General features: G+C 47.5%; 1 protein-coding gene across 2 annotated transcripts in view; it reads right to left on the bottom strand.

Moving 5' to 3' along the window:
- Window positions 1–10,537: 10,537 nt before the first annotated feature.
- SLC6A8 (solute carrier family 6 member 8) overlaps window positions 10,538–24,874 on the bottom strand; it is a 35,427-nt gene continuing 21,090 nt past the window's right edge. For both annotated transcript variants that reach the window (XM_083592486.1, XM_083592485.1), the window contains exons 10-13: window positions 23,018–23,120; window positions 20,068–20,168; window positions 17,653–17,823; window positions 10,538–16,348 (exon numbers count right to left, since the gene is read on the bottom strand). In XM_083592486.1, the coding sequence (XP_083448612.1) occupies window positions 16,205–16,348; window positions 17,653–17,823; window positions 20,068–20,168; window positions 23,018–23,120 (519 nt within the window). In that variant the 3' untranslated portion in view covers window positions 10,538–16,204. The remainder of the gene's footprint in view (window positions 16,349–17,652; window positions 17,824–20,067; window positions 20,169–23,017; window positions 23,121–24,874) is intronic.

Genomic DNA, 24,874 nt, shown 5'->3' with positions numbered 1-24,874 from the left:
TGTTAAAGTAAGATGATCAGAATTGCAGGGCTGGCTAAGACAAGAGTCCCACTGAGACCAGTGTTAAGGACCCGCCATTTAACTACCCTCCCTACTAAATAGCTTTGACACACCTATCCTTTATGAATTTGCCCCAAACCATTTATTTTCCTTTTAAGAAATCTGGGCTTGTGCCTATTGCCACATTGTGAGGTTTCATATGTCGGAATGGATAAATATTGCCTTTGTTGGTCCTAGGCCTGATGCCATAAACTTCACAGGGTCTTTCTGAGTTCTGGTAGTGTGAGGAGGTGGAGAAGGAACATTTCCATCACATGTTTGTTCTCTCCAAAATTTTTATCAGCCCCTGTAACATTCTCCTTCCTGATTTCTGCATACTGATAACTTAATTTCTTCAACAAAAAGCTGAAGAGTTTAGAGAAAAAATGGCCGTGGCAGTGCCCATGCCATACCTTTAAAGCACATTCTTTCAAAGACTTTTGCAAACTGTACTTTGTTGCTGGGAATTGTAACTCTGTGAGGGGAAAACTACAATGTCCACATTTATTTGAGGGAAAGGATGTGCTCGAATGTGCTTTAAAGGTATAATGTGTACGGCAGGCTGTGTTTTAAAAGGTTAGATGAATAGTCCCGATAGTGAGGGCAAATTAAGTTAAGTTGCAGGTAAGCTAGAGAAGAATAAAAACAATGTCAAGGGCAAGTGGCAGTTTCTGATAATAGTGTCAGGTGTCAGTTTTGAAGCAAATGTTGAATTCTTGGTTGCAATGGAATTTTTGCCACGAAAGGCTGATCTTACCATGAGGAAGAGTGAAGCCCAGGTAGATGTTTGAATGCCACAAAAGAAGAGTAAATGTTTCTCAGTCTGGTGCTTGTGGAGTTTTCTGACTTGGATACCAAAATATCATAGGTGCTGTCTGCTCAGAGTTGGGTGACATTTACTGTTCTACCCCAGGGAACGAAATACCTTGGCTGGCCTGATTTGCTGTAACCTCCCGTTGTCCGAAGATAATGATCGAAACTAATAGAGTACAGGATGTACAGTTCCCACCTGAATGCCTGAATCATTAAGTTACACCTCAGCACAATGACAGAAATCATCCCATTGGAGCTCTGCGCTGGGAAGAGAAGTTTTAAACCTCTCCTCTTAACACTGTGATGTGGAGGAAAATGGGGACTGCCAGCCTGTTCTGTACTGCTGGTTTGCCATCCTGCCTTAAAGCAACAATATAGCTTGGTTTCAGAATATCCAACAAAGGTGTGAATGAATAAATGTTTGGTAGAGGAGCTAGGGATGCCAACATCTACGTTTGCTTGGCTTCCACTTTGCACAAATGAGTGAATGTATCATAGTAATAGAGTTGGAAGGGATCCTGAGGGCCATCTAGTCCAACCCTATGCAATGCAGGACTCTCAACTAAAGCATCCATGACAGATGGCCAACCAACTTCTGCTTAAAAACCTCCAAGCAAAGAGAGTCCACCACCTTCAAAGGGAGACCATTCCACTGTCAAAACAGCTCTTACTGTCAGGAAGTTCTTTCTGGTGTTTAGTCAGAATCTCCTTTCTTGTAATTTGAAGCCATTGGTTCGAGTTCTACCCACCAGAGCAGGAGAAAACAAGTTTGCTCCATCTTTCATGTGACAGGCCTTGAGATATTTGAAGATGGCCATCATATCTCCTCTCAGTCTACTCTTTTCCAGGCTAAAAATACCCCCTCAACCATTCCTCATAAGGCTTGGTCACCCTTGTCTGTGCATGTTCCACCTTGTCAATATCCTTCAATTGAAGCACCCAGAATTGGACACAGTATTCCAGATGTGTTCTGACCAAGGCAGAATAGAGTGATACTATTACTTCCCTTGATCTGGACACCATGCTTCAGTTGATGCAACCTAGAACTTCATTAGCTTTTATTTCTTTTTTCTGCTGCATTACACTGATTCATGTTTGGCTTGTGGTCCACCAAGACCCCTAAATCTTTTTCACATGTACTGCTAGTAAGCTAGGTGTCTCCCATCTTATATTTGTGCATCTGGTTCTTCTTGCCTAGGTGCAGAACTTTGCCTTTATTGCTATTGAAATTCATTTTGTTGCTTTTGGCCCAGTTCTTCAACTTGTTAAGGTCATTTTGAATCCCAATTCTGTCATCTTCGGCCTTAGGTACCCCTCCTAGTTTGGTGTCATTGTGAATTTGATGAGCATCCTCCCATTTCTTTGTCCAAGTTGTTTATAAATACATCTAACAATGATGGGCCCAGGACACAACCCTATGGAATGCTGCCCATGCAGCAACAGTACTGGGGCAGTAAAGACAATAAATCAATCGGAACCTGAAAGAACAAAAACCACTATTCATCTATACTTAATACCGGTTGGGAGCCTGCTATGCTGGTCCAGTGTTGGCTTTGGTGATCTATACCATTTTGTCAGATTAGATGGTAGTAAAAACATGTCTTTGGCTAGGGCTCTGGTGTCATAAGAACATAAGAAGAGACCTGCTAGGTCAACAGCCCATCTAGTGCAGCATCCTGTTCTCCCAGGGGGCCAACCAGAGGCCTCTGGGAAATTCTAGCAGAATCCAAGTACAAGAACGCTCCCGCTTCCTGTGGTTTCCAGCAACTGGTATTCAGAATCATTAAAGCTGTGCTGGGCCCGGGGGTAACCCAAGCAACACGGTCCAGGTCCGGTCCTGAATCCAAGGGTTCCATGAGGAGACAGTCTGACAGGGCCAAGGCAGGACACGAGGCATGAAACCAGGCAAGGACAGGCACAGGATCACAGGCAGGTTCTGGCAAACAGCAACGTTGCTGCCGCAACCTAGGGCGGGCTCCAGCAGCCTTTTATCTTTGTCGGGGTAATGGCCGGTCCTGATTCCCCGGTTACTCACCTCCCTGTCTTGCCCGAAGGCGAGCACTCCTCCTGCGAGTACTCAGATCTCTCCTCTCAGACCTGAGTCTCTGCAGCTCGGGAGACGTTGGTGGGTTACTAGACCCAGAGGCTGCCTCAGCCTCTCCTGACCCAACTAGTAGTGGAGCAGCTGTAAGTGATTGCCCAGCTGGAGGCAACAAGGTAATCCCCGCATCTGGAGCCAGGGCAGGCTCAGGCCCTGACTCAGCCCAGCTGGTGCTTGTTGCAGGGGAACCTGTGCAGACTGGGGCTCTTCAGAATCAGGCCCCAGCCTAGGTTCAGCTGCCACCTGAAGCAAAGGATCTGGTGCGGAGTGAGACTCCTCTGGCTCCGAGTCCGAGCCTGCGTCCCAGGCCATCACAAAGGCCTCTCAATCTTGAATCTTATTCTTCTCAGTTTATTAGTCTCCTTGGAGCAAAAGTGGTTCAACAGGAGTCTTCAGCTGGCCACAGATTCTTACTGTATTCTTAACTGTCTCTCTTTTTTCTTTGACAATCACTCGCAGCCGAGTAAGATTGTCTTCCATAAACACAGTTTTAACAATGAGTCCGTAGGTGACTGTGGAGGCCAATTCTGGATCCACACGTCCTTCCACAGTGGGGACATTGGTTTCCGGGCGGGAGTTGATCACGGTGTGGATTTGCCAAGTGTGCCTTCCTCTTATCACGTTTCTCCCTTACGTCCTGAGTTCAAGTGTTTTCAAAGCCCATGACACCTTTGGTAAAGGCTGTTCTCCAACTGGAGCTCTCGCAGGCCAGTGTTTCCCAGTTGTCAGTTTTTATACTACATTTTTTTAGATTTGCCTTGAGACAGTCTTTAAACCTCTTTTGTTGACCACCAGCATTATGCTTTCCATTTTTAAGTTTGGAATAGAGTAGTTGCTTTGGAAGACGATCATCAGGCATCCGCACAACATGACCAGTCCAACAAAGTTGATGTTGAAGAATCATTGCTGCAACACTGGTGATCTTTGCTTCTTCCAGTACACTGATATTAGTTGACCTGTCTTCCCAAGTGATGTGTAAAATTTTTCGGAGACACCATTGATGGAATCTTTTGAGGAGTTGGAGATGGCGTTTATAAGTGTTCCATGTTTCACAAGAATATAGTAAGGTTGGTAGTACAATAGCTTTGTAAACAAGCATTTTGGTTTCCCTGCAAATGTCCCAGTCCTCAAACACTCTGCACTTCAACTGGGAGAAAGCCACACTCGCAGAACTCAGGTGATGCTGGATTTCTGCATCAATGTTGGCCCCTGTGGAAAGATAACTGCCTAGGTAGGAGAGGTGATTGACATTTCCCAACGTTACACCATTGAGTTGGATTGCATTTGTGGTGCTGCAGAGGGGTTATTTTGTACTTGTTGGTGCAGCACTTTGGTTTTTTGGATGTTGAGTGATAGGCCAAGCTTTTCGTAAGCTCCTGCAAAGATATTTAGGATGGTTTCTTAATTGTATTTGCATTTTCACTTAGCAAGACAAACACCCACAGATGGGCATGCTATGATTAACACATGCTGTGTAAAGCTTTTCTGCCTGGGAAGTAGAAGGTCTAAGGATCTCTGTCTTAAAACTAGCATGTAGCCTCTGCTACCTAGAGTGTGTCCTGAAATTTTGAAATGTGGGATATTTACAGTTTTAAGACATTTTGTAACCATGAAGGCTAGTAACTTGAGTTTTGGAGCAAGAAACAAAATTCCATGCCCTGCCTTTGTCTAGGGATGCAGGGAGAGGCACGAGGAAGTACTTATAGCCTGGCAGCTCTTGATTTATATGCCTTGTGCTGGGAGTTGATCAAGTAGAGCAAATGCCAGAGTCCTGGAGGCCTGTAGCTATGCAGCTATTTCAGCACTGAACTCAGCACAAAGTGATAATGCTTCCCTGTTCCCACCTCTTTTACGTAGAGTAAGCAAACTGGATTGGGAGGCAGGGCTGGAGAACCTGTGGTACCCCTGAGATGACCTTGGACTCCAGATTTCATCAGCCCCTATTCCCAGCGCAGGCAATAGTCAAGGATGATGGGGCTTGTAGCCCCTCAGTGACTGGAGATGGCAGTTTCCCCATCCACAAGTAGGGGTGAGGAAGTGAGAGAGGTCCATCAAAGTGTCTGAGTGGCCCATAAAGCATCATTTAGTTGGTGCCCATTGTTTCCCCCCTCCCCCTCACCAGTTAAGGATCTCTACCTGTGGGTCTTGTCCATGCCAAGAGCCTTGCAAACCCTCACTCTTTTAAATTAAAGTTTACATCTTAATAAAACAGAATAAAAATTGAGCCACTGGTACAGAGTGGGGAAAGTATACATAAAGAGCACACAGATAATAGGGGATCCGTCAGATAGCTGTTAAAGGGGTGGAAGCGAGAGAACAGCATACAAAAACCTCAAAATAACAGGATGAGCATCTAGGTCATGAAAATATTTCCAAGTGAACTCAGGGGTAGGAGAGAGAAAGTTCCTTTCAGGATGATTATTCAAATAAGTGATAAAAGCCAGCTGCAAAATCTTCAGCTCTGCATCCCTCGAAGCACTTTCAGGTGATAGCAAGTGAGATTTGTGACAGCTCTGCATACAGCTTTCTTAAACCAAATTGTCAATGGTGGTGCACCAAGTGCTTGCTTCTAAATCCTTTATCCAGCTCTGTCTTGATTCCAGAGTCAAGGGATGCCTCCAGCCTGTCACTATTTTGTGTGAGCCATTTAAACACATACTGGAAATTAAGGTTTGTGAAATTAAGGTGATTAACGCACTCTTGGTGCCAAAGGCACAACAATTATTCTTTAAAACAACAACAGACCTTTTGCAGTCAGAAATGTGTTGGGGACATGCAGTGAAAAGTGTGTGGCACATGAATGTTTAATGGGAAGACATATAAATACCCCACAAACAAATTGGGATGAATGCTCATTGTTATAAAACAGCCCTGCATACTAATCAGAATAAATGTTCAATACAGAGCACACATTGTCTAATCTCTGCATAAGCTTTGTGCAAGTGAATCAGAATGAATGCTTGATAGACCTGTCATCTGGAAGAGCTCCAAGGATACTTTTGGGATACATCCCTAATTATAAAAGTATACTTCAGGAAATGCACATATTTTGCTTCTGCAGAAGATTGAAAAGTTTGGAGTAATAAGAGTTTTTGGTCTTTCGTGGCTACAGAAACCTCCATCGCATCCAGACATGTTCCTTGCCCATAGGAAGCCACCACCCTCTCCCACCGATCCCACAGCAATTGTCGTCATCATCACTCCTAAGAGTGAACTTGGGTGCTTGAGGGCTGACAGGACTGGAGCCAAAATGGGAGCTCTGATAAATGCAGAATGAGGTATCTGCATGTTTGGGTTGAATCTCAAGGTACGCAGAATAACAAAACATTAACAACAACCTGAATGGGGGCAAACATAAAACCCCAGAAAACAATAATTTGTAAGAAATCCAGGACTGAGCATGCTCCACTGCCTGTACCAGTTGCACAATGTTGACTGTCAGTAGGAAAAGGGGCTGAGAAGAGACATTGGCAGCCTCCAGCCCTTTATGGCTTGGAAGGGCATTGCTGGCTGCCTGGAACCCTGAACATCAGCCTTCCAGTTGGCAGACGGTGTGGATCCATGGCAGCACCTTGTTTCAGGTCACACTTGTACTGACGAGTTGAAATCCAGCCTGGAAACCACTTTTGTACCAGTCTATATGCTAATCTTACTTTACTTCCTTATGGTGCTTTCCCACCACCATATTCTCCTGATCTTTGGAGGAGTGCCCTTCCTCATAGTTCTCTCCCCGCCACAAACAATCCCAGCACAGAATGCAACAGGTATGGGCAGGTTTACCTGTTGAACTCCTGTTTGGCATGGGCATTTTAAAGCCAAGGAATCCTTGCCAAAAAGATGGGCAAGTGGCTGTGATATAGGCCTCAGTGAGAATTTGGGGGCAGGCTTGAGCAGTTGGCCTTTTGGCTGGTCTTTCTGAGCCAGCCTTTCCCTTGGCCTGCCTCTCTTCATCCTGCTGTCGCAGCGTCTGTTTCATCTGCCAGTCTTGGCCGTGGGGAAGCTGAGGCAGAGTGGAGACAGAGCTTTGGCTGCCGGAGCATGATGTCTTCCTGAGCGCCAAGCTACTCTCTTTTCTCTCTCACACTCCCTGGCTTCCTGAAGTAACAGAATAAGCGTCCCCGATCTGTTTATGGTTTCAAGAATTCCAGCCCTGGAGGTGGTGGGGACAAAGGGTGGGGTGTCAGTTTGAGAGCCAAAGAGGCCTTAGCTACGAAACTTGGTATCAGTGTCTTTAAAAGAAGAATAAATAAATTAGTAGAACTTGCTCGGTGCAGCCCAAGAGGCTGATGGTTCTTTGCCATTGACAACATGCCTGCACAATAATCACAGGGCTCTGCCCTTGCTAAACTCCACGCTGCCTTGACCAAGTATTTTGACTCGTGTGTATGGCCCAGTTGATCTTGCCAGACATAGGAGCCAGCTCCTAGGGGCCGAGGCCCCATCACAGAATTGTAGAGTTGCAAGGGACCCCAAGGGTCATCTAGTCGAACCTCCTACGATGCAAGAATCTCAACTAAAGCATTCATGACAGGTGGCCACCCAACCTCTGCTTGAAAACCTCCAAGGAAAGAGGCCCCACCAATCAAATATTTGAGGAAGCCCCTCCCTTATGTGGGACAGGGCTTACCTGGGCCCCTCCAATATTCTATTCAAGTCGGCACCCCGTTTCCAGGCTTTGCTCCCTGAGGACTTACTGTTCTATGTAAGAAGAAAGGGAGCCATTTTTAATCACACACAAATTTCCATGGCAATAATTTCCCCTCTTCCTTTCCCTGAGCTCTATTCCTTCCATATAGGGGTGCAATCCACTGGGAAACTTCCTTTGAGCTTACCCTCCCCATAATCTGCTTTTAATGGTGCTGGAGTTTTTTCATTAATTTCCCATGGATTTAAATCACCTGCCCTGAAAGCTCTTGCATGTGTGAAATAGGGAAGATGCTAGTCCTCATAACTTATGCAAATATATTCAAACAGGTGCCAGATGTCATGGGCTGTTTGGATGCAGAGGAATGATGGGAGGCACCAGCTTGGGAACCCCCAGGGGTCATCATCATAATTTATTACGGTCAAAGACCAGCTCGAAAAGCACAACTGGGACAACTTTCACAAGAATAAAAGATACACTTAAAGCAGTGTACAACAACAGCTTGAATATTAAAATCTAAGATAAGTGCATAAGCACATAAAGACCTAAAAATTTGGGTTACCATACAAATTGGCCCTGACACCCCGGAGGCTGACGATGAGTGGACAGAGGGAGAAGATTGGGAGGAGGAGGTGGCAGAAGCTGAAGAGGCAACAGGGCTTAGTGAGAAGGGAGAGACTGTGGCAGAGAGAAGTCCAGGTGCAGAAGCAGAAGCTGGAGCGGAGGGGGGCGAGAGAGATCAAGAGGCAAAGATGAGTTAGGCTGGTGCAGAAGCATGGGTGTGTCCCCCTCCCAATGGTGTGCAGTGAAACTTTTTCACAGAGGAACAATGAGGGCCAGTGGCACCAACTTGAGGGGGTGATGTCGCATGTGTGATGTCCCATGTGTATGCATTGCACCTCCCTCTGTAAGCTGAGCAGAAGCTTCCAGGGCTTTGGGAAGGAGGCACCCGGCCTCTGACAGGATGCTGCAGTCCTCCTGCCAGGTGGGCTTTGGGAAGGTTGTGGAAGAGCTCTTGGATCCCGTTGGAGCATTGCACCTCCCTCTCTAAACTGGGCAGAAGATTCCCAGACTTTGTGAAGGAGGCATCAGGCTTTAATACTGTAATACTCTAATTTACTGGGAACATTTAGGGGACAAGCCTAGACCCCTAGTCCACTGCCCCCTCCTGCTTTGACATGCTCCCCTCCCCACTGGTCTCCCAGGGCTAGGGAGGGGCATGAAGCGGGAGGAGCAAAGTCAGGCACACCAGTGCAGTCTCAAAATGTGGGAGGAGAGGAGACTTTGGCATCTGTGGAAAGGCAGGCAACCTACCAAAGAAGAGTGGCTGTGCTCATTAGCCTGGCACTCCTGAGCAGATCCTGTTTCTTCTAATAAAGAGTTAACTTCATTTGCTCTGTGTGATTTATTGCTGGCTCACTCCTGACACCAGCAGCCCTTGTCCTTTTCTAAAGTGAAAAGTTCCAGATCTAAGCCTATCTGGCAGCAACTGGCCCAAATCCTGTATGTGAGAGAGAGGTGGGGTAGTCCATAAAAGTACACGTAATGGTGTTCTGGTCCTGCTGAGACCTTTGTCGTCGTTTGCATTTTCCTGGGTTGACTCCAGTTGTGTACTACTTCTGGGCCTTTCTTTGTAGGGTTTCCAGGGCTTCTGGGGCTCATGGCCTACTTCAAAAAATAAAGCACACACACACACACACACACACACACACACACTTTAATGTGTCTCCTAACTGATCTTCCTTGTAGGATTCGTCTTCCAAAGCAACTACTCTATTCCGAACTTAAAAATGGAAAGTGTAATGCTGGTGGTCAACAAAAGAGGTTTAAAGACTGTCTCAAGGCAAATCTTAAAATATGTAGTATAAACACTTACATCTGGGAAACACTGGCCTGTGAGTGCTCCAGTTGGAGAACAGCCTTTACCAAAGGTGTCATGGGCTTTGAAGACACTCAAACTCAGGACGCAAGGGAGAAACGTGCTAAGAGGAAGACACGCTTGGCAAATCCACACCGTGATCAACTCCTGCCCGGAAACCAATGTCCCCACCGTGGAAGGACGTGTGGATCCAGAATTGGCCTCCACAGTCACTAATGGACTCATTGTTAAAACCATGTTTATGGAAGACAATCTTACTCGGCTACGAGTGATCACCAAAGAAGAAGCGACTACTTCTACCTACATTGGCGATGGCTTCTGACTCACTCCCTACCAGAGAGAGACTACAACAGGGAAAGTTGGGTTGTTTTAAACTTTCCAAAGAAGAGAAGGCCAGGATATGAGGCCTGAGGCAAACAGCCAAGTTTCCCCTTTGCTTCCAACACCCTGGAGACCTTGACATACAATGTGGCATAATGGTTATAGAGTGCTGGAGTACCAGGGTTCAAATCCACACTGAGCCATGAAGGTGACTGGGTGACATTGAGCCAGTCACTCTCTCTTGGTCTAACCTACCCCACGTGGCTGTTGTGAGAACTAATAAACAAAACAAAGAGCTGATGGGGGAAAGAGCCATGTACTGTATATGCCTCGAACTCCTTGGAGAAAAGGTGGGGCAAATATCTGGGGTCCAAGGTTCAGAGCCAGAGTCCTCATAGTCCTGCTTCTTGACCACTCCTTTATGCTTCCCAAGTGATCTTCCCTGGCGTGGCCATCACCTGCTCTTCCTTCCTCACACCTTCCCTGTTACTACAAATCTCTCTCTCCAAAGCTTTGTCTTGAAGTGGTGAAAACTATATCTCAGGTTATAGATATCTATAGCCTCCATTTTGAGCCGGCTTTTGAGTTTCCTGCATGCAGAATTTTGATTGGCTTGGTGCTGTGTGTGTGTGAAAAATTCTGTTGATAACCCAACAAGGGAACTAGTGGGTTTATGAGCAGAATTCCTCCCTCTTTCCCCCAACCCGAGCTCCCCACAATAAACAAAGACACATTCAGCTGGAAGATCAGGGTGGTTCCTTTTATTGCTATGTTCCATGATAAAGTTAGCACAAAAATCACAGACAGTATATAACCTGCACTGGGCAGGACTTGAGGGGTAGGAAGCCAAGGAGAAGGTCTGAGACAACACTGGCATTGAGACAACACTGGTGGACTTAAAGCTGAAACCCTGGAAGACTGTGTTTGGGTTCTCCCACGGCTCTGGCGATGCAGGCGTGAGTGTGCATGCAAGAAGATGGAACAGTTGCTCTCCCAGTGAAACCTGGCCCTGAGCAGATGAGACTTCTGATAGCCACTTGCCCCTCAATTTGCAGGAGGGTGCAGGGCAGACACTTGGCACGTTCACAGATCTGGAACATCTTAATGATGGCAGCAGCAGGAGGAGGAGGAGGAAGAGGAGGTGGTGGTGTTTGGAAGACCCCTAATTTTGGGCCCGGTTGCAAGAGAAATAACTCTCACAGTTATTATGGAAACTGGAACTGGTGGAACTGGTTGGCATTCTCAGGCTTAAAGAGCACAGTAGTTATTTCATCCTCAGAACTAACCATTGTTAGCAAAACAACTTCTCACCTCCTAAACCATGTTGACATTCCCCATCACCAGCCATTCAAGAGTGGAAAACACTGGGTTCTTGGGCCCTATTGCCTTTGCTCTGGCTTGCAAATTTGTAAGGGAAACACAAAGGGGTGTAAAAATCCTGTGCAATAGCTCAGAATGTCAGGAAAAGTGGTCTGTAGTCTTAAGATCAAAAGCAACAAGAGACTATTTAGATCATTAGCATAGGCCAGCAAATTCCTCTCCAATCATTATATGAGTAAGGCAGTTGCATTTATCATCACTTAGGAAAGGTGGTTTGTTTTGGTCTGGGACAGACAGGAAATCAATGGCCCCACTTTGGCAATCTGTGCCAGAAGCTAATGGCCTTTGAAAAATGAAGCAAAATCTGGCCAGATTTCAGCCCTTCCATCCATCAGGAATCCTAGGACTCCCATCTGCTTTATCAAAGGGTTAGTTGTTACTTGCAGCGTGGGGTGGGGCAGAGGTTGTTTTCAGGAGATGAACAGGAGAGGCTGTGTTACATAGCTAAGCAGTAATAGGGGAGAGATGAAGAACCGACAAGAGCCGTTACAAGGGGGAGGGGTGTTTGGCAAAGCATATGCAGCTCCTAGGTCAGGTGAAAAGCTCAGCCCCAACCAGAAACTAGTACATCGTTCAGAGCTGTACAAGCCTACAATTTGGTGCCTCTTCCAGCTGGGAAAAGAAGTTGTCCCTGATCCCCTTACCCAAAGTGCAATGTACATAGGCAGGAGGTAGGGACCAGGAAGGATGGACCATAGCATGGAGCATGACCCAATCTTCAGCTGGCCCAAACTGATTAAGAATGATAACTCCCATCTATTCATTATTTCCCAATGTCCTATGCTAGGAACCTTGGTCATTGGAAGCAGAATATGACTCAGAAAGCACAAGGCGTCTACAGAGTTTCAGAAATGGTTGAGTTAACACCCAGAGCAATCTGTGGCAAGATGTTTTAACACCTGCAGAGAGAGTAGGGTTGGACCAGGGGGCATGCAAGATTCCTCAGAAAGAAAGAATCAACAGACATGCTGGTAGGACAGTGGGGTGGGTGGAGAGAATATGAAATATCTCCTGGAAATGTCCAAACAACTCTTGAGATCCAACCAGTTCTGCACCAGCACCTAGTTCCATTCCAAGGTAGTGTTCACTGCTGAGTGAGTCCCTTTGTTATTTAAATTTGTGTTTCTTAATACAATATTCCTTCTTCTTCCCATACAGAGTGTTTTGAAAGATTTGCATTTTGTAGCCAGTTAGCAATGCATGTAGGCTTCCTCTTCCAATAATTACTGGGGAATGGGGGCAGGGAGAGAAGCTATTGTTTCCATTTGAGGAGTGGTGGTAGAATAATTAAAAACAAAACAAAACAAATTCTACCCCACTTATACAGTGCTCAGACTAAAGTTTATGTGGTTGTGTGTGCATGCAAAAACATTTAAAATATTGAAAAGATGCTGTTGTAAGAATTCATATAGGCAAGTGTGTGCAAAATGCAGAATGGGAGTCCATGTTAATAAAGGTTGTTGAACCTGAGCAGCCATGAGCATAAGAAATAGGATTGTAACGTTTAATTTTAGGTGCTGAGGGCAGATTTTGGTTGCTGGGACTGAGAACAAACAGCACATGTCTTTTGAGGCTATTTTGGCTCTGATGCTGTGCCATAATAGGAAATGATAGAGGAAAGCATTAAAATATGACCTTTCATTCGAACAGGGAGTCACAGATCTTATACTTACAATGCAATACACATCTCAAAAAGGCACCTATATTGAGATTTTGGTAACATGCAAATATATTTAAAACGAATCATTCAAAAGGCATGTGATTAAACAACTGAGAATTCCATAATCAGCAGAAGTTTAAAAGCAAACAACTTGATAGAGGAGGAGGTGGAGAAGGTTTTCCAAAGCGCTTGCCCAAATAAAATTTGCTGGTGTTAAAGAGCATTTTGTTAAGAATTGGCAAATTTCTTATGTTGGCAAATCTCCTGCACATTTCAGGAAAGAAATTGTATGCAACTTGCATGTAGAATGTCATGTTTAACAACTGGTATTCTGCTGTGAACCCAGCAAGATGAAACACGTGTAATCAGAGGCGTTCCTAGGCTCCCTTGCACCCTTGGCAAAGAGGTCCACCGAGGCACCCAGAGGAGTCGATGTGCCATGCCTGGCTGCACAGAGTAATGGAGGAGCGGCCCAGGGAGTGTGCAGATGGGCAGGGGGCTCCTAGGCACTCTGAGCCAGAATCAACAGGTGTGAATTTTGCCCCCCTGGGCAAGGGCCAATTTAAGTGGCCTGTAGGTATGTCTCTGCGTGTGACTTGTCAGATGTGGTCCACAAGAACATTGCATGCTTTTTCTTGCTTGAAAGAAAGCATAACCACTTGAGTTCTGCTGGATTGGACCTCAGGTCCACCTTAGTCCAGCATTCTGTTTTCAACAGATGGCAGGCAGATGCCCGTGAGATGCTCACAGGCTGCTCATGAAGACAACATCCCTCCTCTGTTCCTCAGAGTGTGCAATTTAAAGGTATACAGCATGTGGTCATGGAGGCTCTGTTTAGCTTTCTGTGCAGGAATTTTGTCATGCTAGGAGGTGGTACCTATTCTGTGAAGTATCAGTTAACACATTAAGTGCACGTTATACATTAGGAGTGTAGACAAAGCAAGCTACACGCAGCAGAGAATGGAACAAATCACTCAAGTCTTGGCTAGTGCAGCGAACGCAGTGTAACCCTCATAATCCTGTCCACATTTCCTCCCCCACTGTTATTTGCTACACTGACATCCCTCCCCCACCCACTCCACACAACCCCCCCCCCGCTACAATTTCCAAACACCCCAATCCCCTGTAGCATGAGGTTGGCTTGTTATGCAATTTAATCTCATTATATATATATATATTTATATGTATGTATTTATGAAACAAATATAGACATAATATTTATAATTTTGTCACAAAATAAAATTCTGTGATTTCTCTCTCTTTGTCTCTGCTTTTTTTTACAACCTGCAGAAATATTAAGAAAATTAGATATTTCTCTTTCTTTTATAAGTGCTTCCATTAAAAATATACACGCGAGAAGCTTTTTGTACTGTTAAAGTTATGCTTGTTTAAGATATATGTATAAGTATGTGAGTTTATCACTCTCTCTCACACACATATACTATCTCTTACTCTGTCATAGAAAATGTGCAAATTAAAAGCGTAGCAAACATATTTTTTTTGAGGGAGTGTGGGAGGAGAAGCTAAGCATAGAGGGATACCAGCTACTTGTTTCAGAGACAGGAAACTGGTCAGATCCTGTCAGGCAGGGTTAAGGGATTTTGAGTATAATCTTGACTTGGACACACAGGACACCTGGGTTCCTTATCTAAGTTAAGGGAGAATTCCACATGTTGTCTCACCCCACCCCACTCCAGCAATCAGGAAGAAAATTCCCACAAATCATTTCACAAGTTGGATTTCAGAGTCTTGACTGCCCCAGCGCTCCTTAAGATACACTGGCGCAAGGGGTGGGGCACCTGCAGAAATGTTGGCCATCGAGAACCTCCGCCTCCCACAGTCGACATGCTGTTCCCGCCAACCAGCTGTGTGGGCACCAATGAACGTGGGTTTCCACTATTTGAGAGCACATCTGAACCTCAAAAAGGGACCCCCCTAGTTGTCACATGAATGACCCAAACAGTGAACCTGGAGCAGCCAGCAAGTGTACGCAGCCAGTCCCAGTGCCTTGACCATTGTACCTAAATGGTACCCAAGTTTGCAAACACCTGTCTGTCAGGTTCAGACTTTACATTTTTAGGTGTATGCCCCAGAAATGTAGCACGTGAGGGAGTCTAGAGGCTGAGGCCTGCTGCACTTTCCCCTTGATCAGTCTGCATGTCAGAATAATAGAGTGACTTAATAGCAGGGAGCCTTAGGAGGTGTTGGGAACCTGCAGAAGGCCAGAAATGTAGGAAAGGGGTTTGTTCTTTGCAGGGGAAGACAGAGGGGTTGGCAATACCTCAGAGTGAGTTTGAGGAAACTTTCTAATGCTATTAAACACAGTTTCCCACAAAGCGCTCCGAAGATTTATGACATACTGTGGCAGAGATTATGCCAGGGTTTGCTTCTGAATCAGATGCTGGTATATCTGAGAGCAGTTCTGTGCACCTGGGCTTAATGCATGGGGGAAGTCAGGGGTATAAAAGAGTTCCTTTGTGCACTGTAAACCTCAGCCCAAGGGCCTGGTTGCGGCTGGCTGCTTTACAAAATGCTTCTGTTGGGGCAGAGGAATGGGCTTCCCGTAACACTGTGACTGGTCAAGGAAGTGGGCTCAAGGAGGGCAGACATTATGCCTTGCCTCTCCGTGGGGACGGCAGGGCTATTCCACACAGGCCATTGGAGGCAGGGAGGGGTACGTTTGCCACCTCAACGCAACAGGGACCCAGCTGCTCACCACAAGCTGCTGGATATGGCTCCCCCACTTGCCACTGTGGGTCGCACCCAGGTGTCCTGGTTCACAGCACCCCTTTTTTAACCCCTTCCTGCTTCTTTGATTGTCTCCTCTCACAGAGCAGGAGTGGAACCCAGGCGTCCTGCATCTAACCCGTTAAGATCCCAGAGAGCTCTGGGAATAAAATTCCAGGACTTCTGGATCCCTTTGGGTGGGAGGGAATTCTCCCTCCTGTGTGTTTGGCTAAATATAGATAGGTAAGAGATATATAATGCATATATAGAAATTTAAAATATTTTATCTTTAAAAAATAACTTTTCTTTTTTTAAAAAATGTAAATCTAAGGCTCTCTCCCCCCCCAACTTCCCTCCCCCCACCCCCCACCCCTATGGCCTTTAGGACCCCCACCCTCCACTCAGAGATCTGAGGGGCTGGCTCTCCCTCTCGCCCAGTCGGGCTTCATTCTGAAGGTGGGAAGTGAATAAAGAACCAGCAATACCTTTCCCCCCAACAAGCAGGGAGCACCGCCCCTCCATTCCACACATGGCAGGTGAACTGTATCCCCCCTCCCCCTCCCCCCAATGGCAGCCAGGGGTTGAGTGGCACAAAGAAAGGGCGCCTCTTGTTGTGGGAGAAGAGTGGGCGAGCATTGGTCACATGACGCTCTCCAGGATGACTGCCTTGCTGCCCCCATCGGAGGCAGGAGTCAAGGTGGTCAGAACGCCAAATTCTGATTCAGGCACCTTGTATTCCAGATGGTGCAACCCCCAGATCGGCTGGGTGAGGTGGTGCCAGCGCTGTTGAGTGGAGAGAAACAGACAGTGAAGACCTGTATAAACTCAACAAATGCATGCTTTCTTGCACATAATACATTCTCTGTGCCCTTTACTACTAGAGACATTGACAGTCTCATAGCCAATGCCCCCAGCAGAACACTAACCTGACATGGCCTTCACGTACTGTCTCTCTCTCAAAGGATGGCCAAGGCTTCAGCAGCGCTGCTCTCTTCCCTGCCCCTTCCCACCACCAACACCTAACCTTAAACACACTGTGCTTACATTTTCTCTTAACTTTGCAGAAGTTGGAATGTTTCTGTACTTCCCCTATCATGTCAACAGAAGAGTGAACAGCTACAGAAGACTCAAAGTAACTTCAACTCAAGCCAGAGCTCTCAGAGCAAATTGTTACGGTGGCAGCAATCCCTGCAGTATCCCTTCTCAGTATTTTTCTTTTTTTGGTTGAGTTTTTTTGAGCCATTCAATGTCAAAACTACTACTTTTCTGTTTATATGCTTTAATTTGATATTTGTCTCTCTACAGCCTTAAGATGATTCTCCAGATCTGCCTTTGACAAAATGGACAGGCAGGCAGGCAAGCGGGTGGCAATGGGATGTTTTCCCAAGCTTATACTCCTCTTCCAGTTTTGCATCTTATGGCTATTGTGCTAAAAATGGCAGAAGCACCGAAAAATAAAACTAGCCTGCTAGATCTGGGTGAAAGGGCAATGCACTAAGTGAACTGAGAAGGCTCCATGTGCCTAAGAAGTGCCTCAAATTCTCTAAACGAAACAAGCACCAGCATGTCTTTGGGACTCTCACTGACGGTATCAGATCAGCAAGCAGCCCAGGCAGCACGGCACGTCTAAGCCATGGCTGCTGAGAAGCATCTCAGGAGAGAGGAGCTGGGGGGGGGGGCACCAAAGGAGGAAAGGAGAGGGCTGGCTGCAGGCTGTGGCCATAGCAGCCTCTGCAAACTGATCAGATCACTGACCTGGACAAGACACTATAGGAGCAGGGGAGCAGCGACCCAAAGAAATCAGGAGCCCTCCACAGTCAGCGCTCAACAGGGTCAGCTGGCAAGGGACGGGGGCCATTCTGGCACAACTCATGGCTGCTGCGCACGGGGGCAGGTGGGCGTTGAAACATGCATGGCTTCAGCACATGTCTGCAATCCTCATGGGCTAGAGTGCTTCAGCATGCATTTCCCCCTGGCACACCCCTGGTCATGGTGTGGGATGTTCACCCTCCAGGCTCACCCCCCCCCCATTTGAACCTGGGAGTCCTGGGTCTCTTCCATTCTGGAGATCTGGGAAGGAGCCTCACCTCAGCCAGTGTCCCCTTGGCACGGATGAGCTTGTAGAGAGCAGTAAGAGGGACACACAGCATGGAGGATAGTGCGAAGCCCCAGCCGATGGCTTCTCCCCACCAGGGGTAGACGTAGCTGTTGTTGTAGATCAATGGCTTGTAGTAGGCAACATTGAAGAGAAAGACGCCCTGGAAAAGTGGGGGGAAGGGGGGTTTGAGAGGTATCAAGTGGTTGTCAGGTGCAGCCAGGCTTTCTAACCCCACCTCCCCTCCAAACCTTTCAGTTTTCCTTTCTTTTCTTGCTTAGAATGAAAATGTTGGTATCCCTCTTTAACATTTTGACCATGTTCTGGTGAATGGATCTATCTCTAGGGAGCATTCAAGTTGTTCTCTAAGGTGTCCACACATGGGGTTTTTGCCATCATGGCTCACACAGCTCTACATACCCAATCAGACACACGGGAGGCACCCAAGATTGCAGCCACTTCCTTCGGGCGACCTTACTTTGTGGACAATGGCTGCTTGCTGTCACAACTGTTGATATAAGCAGGTTTTCCAGCTGCAAAAAGCTGCTCACAACAGCAGCAGCACCTGGGTATGGAAAGCGATTGGGAGCATTCAATGTGATCCTTTGAGAGTACACTATATAAGTGTGGATGCCTGAGTGTGCAGATCCAGGTTTGCCACTTGTAGGAGGCAAAGTGTATTGGGACAGATTTAATATTCCCGTTTTGCAGGCATGAAGGAAGGCCAAGAGCCACAGCTGAGCTGGAATTTGAACCCAGTTCTCTGCTAGGTTCCAGGGCACCTCTACAGAGGTTGCTTGTCAGATCTGTCATGGTGTCTGCCCAGCCTCTGTGAACAAGAACTCACACCTCGCCTCTCTGTCAATGTTACATTTGTATGGAATCTGTAGAAGTCTAGCAGCCATTACCTCACTGGTAAGGGTTGTTAGATTTCAGGTGTGAAGCATCAATATTTTGATGAGATGAGAACTTTCCCACCCTCATGTGGGGCTGCAGTCCTGATCCACTGGGCACAGCCCACTAGGTGTCCTTACCCACCCTCACCAGGCTGTACCTCATTCCACCAGGCCTCACCTCTTGGCACCACCCTTTAGCTCCCAAGCTCCCTAACCTGACAAGCCAAATCAGTGGTGGCACCGAGGGGGGGGGGCATCTGAAGTGGTGGTATTGGTGGGGCAGAGAAAGTGAGCAAGAATTGGGCGTATGTGGTTCTATGGGGACATACAGATTCTGAGAGGAGAATGCAGATCACTCTCATGCTTGAAAACAGCTGTAGCTCTACATTTAGCTGCCAATGGGACTACGGAGAAGATGCAAATATTTTTTGTCTGGAGTTGGCTTCACCATGACCTAGGAAGGTGAGGCAACCACCTCCAACAGAAGACTTTGGGCACAATTAGGGGCAGCAGAGGGGGAGGCAGACAAAGCAGGTCAAATACACCATGCAGTTGTCACTCCATGACATGTGAATGCCAGAGAGAGAAGATCCAAAATGGTGCATTCACCTTCTCCCTCCTTAGCAATCCCTTGGGAAGTTTGAGTGCACCAGTCTCTGTCTGTTGAAAAGGAGTGGCAGAAGATCACAGTAATTCCTGGTAATGTCAGTGAGTTTTCTGCAGGTGAACTTCCCCAGGGGATTTTGCAGCAGCTTAATTAATAGGAAGGAAAATGTGTCATTTTGGGTTTTCTGCTTCAGGCATCAAAATGTTTCTGCCCAGTCTTGCATCCCTGAAGCACCATTGTGTGTGTCATGCCACACACCTCTTTTTTTCCTCCTCAGCTCTGCCCATTTTCCTACCACTTATCGCTATGCCTGGAAACGTTTGAGCCACTAAATCCCTCTGTGTGTGTGTGTGTGTGCCTGGCTGCTGCTAAAAATGTGAGCAGGGTCAGCAAAAAAGGCAGCCACTCTGCTCTGAGCTGCAAAAGTGTCACCTGTTGCATTTCTCCCCTAATGATTCAGTGCTTTTGCTCAGGAACAGGACGGCCACCTGACTTGCAGGCAGACTGTAGTTCAGGGGCAGAGCATTTGATTTCCACACAGAAGATCTCAGGTTCAACCTCCAGCATCTCCTGGTAGGGCTGAGAATGTTCCTTGGCTGAAACCCTGGAAAGCTGCTGCCTGTCAGTGCAGACAAGCTGAGCTACATGGACCAATGGACCTGAGTATGAGGCAGCTCCCTATGTTCCCTTCCTGTGTGTCTTTAGTGGCAGCCAGATTCACACACAGGTGAATCTTTTCCTGCTGGATTTCTGCCTGTCATCCACCAGTTTAAGGCCCAGAAATCCTACTGGGGAACAGTTGAGCTAGGAACATGAAGAGCTTTTATACTGGCGCCCAAGAGATGTCCTTGTATCCATGGCCCACACTATTCTCCCCCCTTAGAATCCCACCCTGGAGTATTACCAGGCAGATGAGAGGAGTCAGGAACATCCAGCACCACTTCATCCACAGGGAGGGCCGGTAGCCAATCATGCAGGCAATGTCATCCATGAAACGATCGGCACCTGGAGGAAGTTGGGAGAGCGCATGAGAGCATAGCAAGAGCCCTGCTGGCTCAGAACAAAGGACTGTCCAGGCCAGCATCTTGCTTCCCACAGCAGCTGATCAGGGGTCGATGGGAGAGCAGGAGGGCAATAGCCCTCTTCTGCTGTAGCTCCTCAGCCGATAGTACTCTTAAGGGAAATGCTGCCTCCTTGAGATGGAGCAAAGGTTTATGATTCTTTGTTCCAATCCCTCCTGGAGCCTCTTGGAAAGCCCTTGGCCCCACGTAGGCAGCCCTGCTCGCCTGCTCCTCCCTCCTCCCTCTCCTAGTCGCTACAGATAAAACAGGAACCTTTCAAGGGCACAGCTCTGCCCAGGAGCCCAGAGAGGAAAGGGAAGTAGAGACACCTATGACTGGGGATGGGGCAGAACAAAACATGCCAGTTTCAACTTTTGCCCACATTTGCTGCACACACAAGGTCACACCTCATTTTGCTCCTGACCTATTAAGCCAGAACAACGCTAACCCTGACCTTGAACACACAATCACTAAATGAGCATGTTCATGCGCAATAGTTTCCATTCAGCCCCTTTTAACTGCCCCACTGTGCTTCTAACTACGATGGCTGAAGTGTGCAGCTTGGCCCCACGACTGTGGGTGCCCTGCTGCGTGCATGGCCCTGGCACCAAAAATTGTGGGTGCCCAGCCCCTTCATGGGGAATTCTGTGGGTGCTTGGGCACCTAGGGCCCCAGTGAGTTCACACCTAGGGCATGAGGTATTGTTTATGTGGGGGAAAGGTGCTTAATGTTTTCCCTTTGCACTGGAGTGTGCAGTGGGCCTTTTGTGAAATCCACTCTTTTGTTGCTTTTCAGCCACTCAGACTGTGAAATATGTAAGGGAGTTTAGGTGTGTGTTAGCCAGAGGTGGAGCTAGCTGCTACGGCACCTGGAGCGGCACACATGCTGTGCACCTGGGGGCGGGGTGAGCGTCCCGGGGGGTGGGGCGGTGATGTCACCCCCCTCAGGGATGACATCTGGGGCAGACCACACCCCCCGCACCCCCTTCCTCCGCTAGTGGTTAGAGCCAGTCCAAATGAGCAGCAAAACATGCGGGGAAACGGTTCCTGGGTTGTTTCAGGCTCCAGGTGTGGGTGGGGTTGATGATGAAATGCTCCCTCATATATTTTACAAAGGAATAAACACACTTGCAAGGAGAAGAATGGTAGTCTGCCCTTTCCTTTGCCAAGCTAGCTATCCGTGGGTATTTCCCCACACGCATCCGGTCATGGGACCTTCCGCTTGCCCCACTGGCAGTCTAAAGTCCAGGAACAGTTCTAGCATGAGACCAACCCTTAAAGCAGGAGTAGGGATGCAGGTGGCGCTGTGGGTTAAACCACAGAGCCTAGGGCTTGCTGATCAGAAGGTCGGTGGTTTGAATCCCTGCGACAGGGTGAGCTCCCGTTGCTCGGACCCAGCTCCTGCCAATCTAGCAGTTTGAAAGCACCTCAAAGTGCTCCAGCGGGAAGGTAAACGCCGTTTCCGTGCGCTGCTCTGGTTCACCAGAAGCGGCTTTGTCATGCTGGCCACATGACCCGGAAGCTGTACACTGGCTGCCTCGGCCAGTAAAGCGAGATGAGCACTGCAACCCCAGTCTGTGACTGGACCTAATGGTCAGGGGTCCCTTTACCTTTTAGCTAACATGGCACCTTGCAGACATTGTTGGACATCAGCTCCAGCCAGCACGGGAGCCAAACAACACCTGGAGGACACAGCATTGGCTGCCCTTGCTTTAAATCTGTGGCAAGTGACCTTGTGCCATATATTTGCTAGACTGACATTTTGCCTGCTGTTTCAAACCAAGGCTGTCATAGTGTTGACCATGTAAACAAATTACACCACTCCATGGTTGTTGGCTCCCTTGGTGCAAACTGAAAGGGCATTTTCACACATGAGGCCTAAATCCCTTTGAGTCTCTTGCACACTGCAGGCAAAAGCTCCCTGGAGGAAAGGTGCCATATAAATGCAATAAATAAAATGAAATACAAGACAGAAAGCTGAAGAGAATAATTTGTAATACAAATGAGCATTCTGGCCAACAGTGTTTTTTGTTTTTGTTTTAAAATCATATTAAAACATCCTCCTTTCACTTGCAAAGTATGTTGGGTGTCTGTGACTTCCAACACCCAAGCAGTGCTGAGCCTCACTCCTGATCTGGCCCTCATATCCCTGCAGTTTATTTCCCAGAGGTTCTTTCCCTCTCCCCACCTGGAAAAAAGTGCCAGGTGGGGATAAGGCAGGTGGAAAGGCTCAGTGACACACAGACTCGATGCCCCTCAATTCCCCACAAGCCATGGAAAACATTTATGCTTAAAAACATGATTCTGCCCTGGCCACATGCAGTTTGAGGTCCCGTCTACACTATGCATTTAAAGCAGCATGGTGTCACTAGGAACAGTTTGTTAAGGGTGCCAAGTGTAGTTAGGAGACCCCTATTCCGCTCTCAGAGCTACAATTCTCAGAGCTCCCTGGGGAAAAGAATAGATTGTTAAATCACTCTGGGAATTCTGTGAAGGTAGCACGGGGGGGTGGGGCAGGTTGTGTTCTTTATGCTGCCCGGTGTTTGCTACAAATAGTAAGTGAGCCACCCTCCAAAGGTGGCACCCATCTTAAACGCAACAGTGGTCTCCCTCTCCACCCAGGAGGACTAGAAATATTTTCTCCAATTTATCCAGAGTGCAGCCTGTACACATCTGTGACGACCAGCTGGCATTCTGGTGGACCAGCATGCAGTGTCAACATTTGGGACTGCTTCTCTGTTTAGCCAGTTGAGTTCCCCCCACTCTTCCAAACAGGGATACAACTTGATCTTACCGTAAACCCAGCCGACTGCTATGCACTCCCAGAAGGCCTGCCACAGAAGGGTCGTGCCACTTGCCGAGTAGTAATCAAATAGCTGGAAGACATACATACCCCCCTGGGAGGAGGGCCTGGGTGTGAGGTTCGCAGGGCACAACAAGATGCTTATCCAGTGGCTTCTTGTTCCCAGCACCTGGCTCCCACCATCCCACACCTCCCTTCAACATTCCTGAAACACCTCCATTCTTCTAACTAAGGGCTCAGCCTTACTTCTTAGCAGTGGTTCAGAGCAGCTCATTTCTCCAAAGCAGGAGCAACGCTTCTTTTCCTGGCACTGCTTTTGGGAATCCACTTCTCCTGCTTAGGGACAGCAAGGAGTGGAGAAAGGAAGAACAGCAGTGCAGGGAGGCAGGTGCTGAAGAGGATGGCTGGCCCACAGGCAAAGGGGTCTGTGGCAAGAGAAGGTAGGCCTGTCAGAGGCCTGAGGTGGTGAATATAACTTGTGCACCCTCCCGCCATGTGCGCACACCCTGTGGCAACAGTGGTGCTTCTGGGATTCCCCTGCACCTGTCAGGGACTGCAGGACGGGCTGCATCTGGGAATCCCAGGCTGTCCTTACTCCTTTCTTCAGGGTGATGTCACTGCCCAAATACGGGCACCAAGGGAAGACTGTCAATAAAGGACTCCCTGCCCACATGGTCACAGGGTGCTTGTTGCAGCTGACCTGATGGCTTAGTCTTTTGAGCCTCACCTCACCCTCAGTCATGTGCTCTGATTACAATTAATGTGCTCTGGCACACAGTTCAGGAATCTCATAGCAGAGGGTTTGTGCCTAAAAATAGGAGCGGCCACCTTCTTGCTGCACTTAACAGACATAACTGCCTCTGCTTCAAACACTGAATTGCAGTACAACCCATACCATGTCTTTCAGAAGTATGTCCTACTGAATTTAACAGGGCTTGCTCCAAGGTAAGCAGGTTAGGACTGCAGCCTTATTGCCAATGGTTCAGGTGGGCTGTCCACCATTTATTTTTTAAAATTAAGCATTACCTGTACATATTTGAAATTAAATGTTTGTGCAGCACTCTGCTTTAATATGTATTTTTTAAAGCTCAGATCAGTTTTTTTAAAGTTCAAAAATTGCCCAGGGGAGAGGGAAGTGGTATTGCGATGTCTAAGCCACCAGACAATCAGTATTGTGCACAGCCAGTTGCTCCCAACTCACTGAACGGTTTTCCTTGGGCCTGGTTCTGAAAAGGAATAGGTACACCCAACAGCCACCAGAAGTGGTGAGTGCACTTCTAGAGCTCAGCAGCCATTGATTCTAAGCCCATCTGTTTGCACACTTAAGCAAAGGACAGCTGGCAGGTGCAGTTGTGGCAACAAAGGCATAGCAGAGGCCCTTGATAATCTACTTAATCAGGCAGGGGCGTGAAGAGGGAGCAAGAGGCCCCGGGCAGCTCCAGGATCTTGTGTCAATTTTTTTCTGACCTCAGCTGATAGCTATTCACTGCCAGATCTGCCTATACTCTCTAACCGTAAAGCCAACCCCTTTTCTGCTTTGCAATGAGATCTCTTTGTCAGGTCACTTATACCTTCGCGCAGCTCCCCTGAGCAAGACCTTTAGTCTATTTTGGACAATGGCACACAAGGTGAGCCAGCCTTAATAGATCAAGGTAAAGGCGCCTCAGCTGCTGTGTACAGTCACCAAAACAATAACTGAGAAACACACAGACTGAGTGGAGCCCCCTATATATCCCTTTTCGGAAATTAAGGCCTTGCAGAACATGCCCTGTTAGGTTAAGCCGGGCTTCTTACAGGACTTCAGCAACAATTGGATTCCACGTAAGTCCTGAGATGCATTGCAAAATA

This window comes from Podarcis filfolensis (genome assembly GCF_964270895.1).
Source record: "Podarcis filfolensis genome assembly, chromosome: 17".
Lineage (NCBI taxonomy): Eukaryota > Metazoa > Chordata > Lepidosauria > Squamata > Lacertidae > Podarcis > Podarcis filfolensis.
Note: the sequence above shows the minus strand (reverse complement) of the source record. Positions and strands in the feature narration are given on the sequence as shown.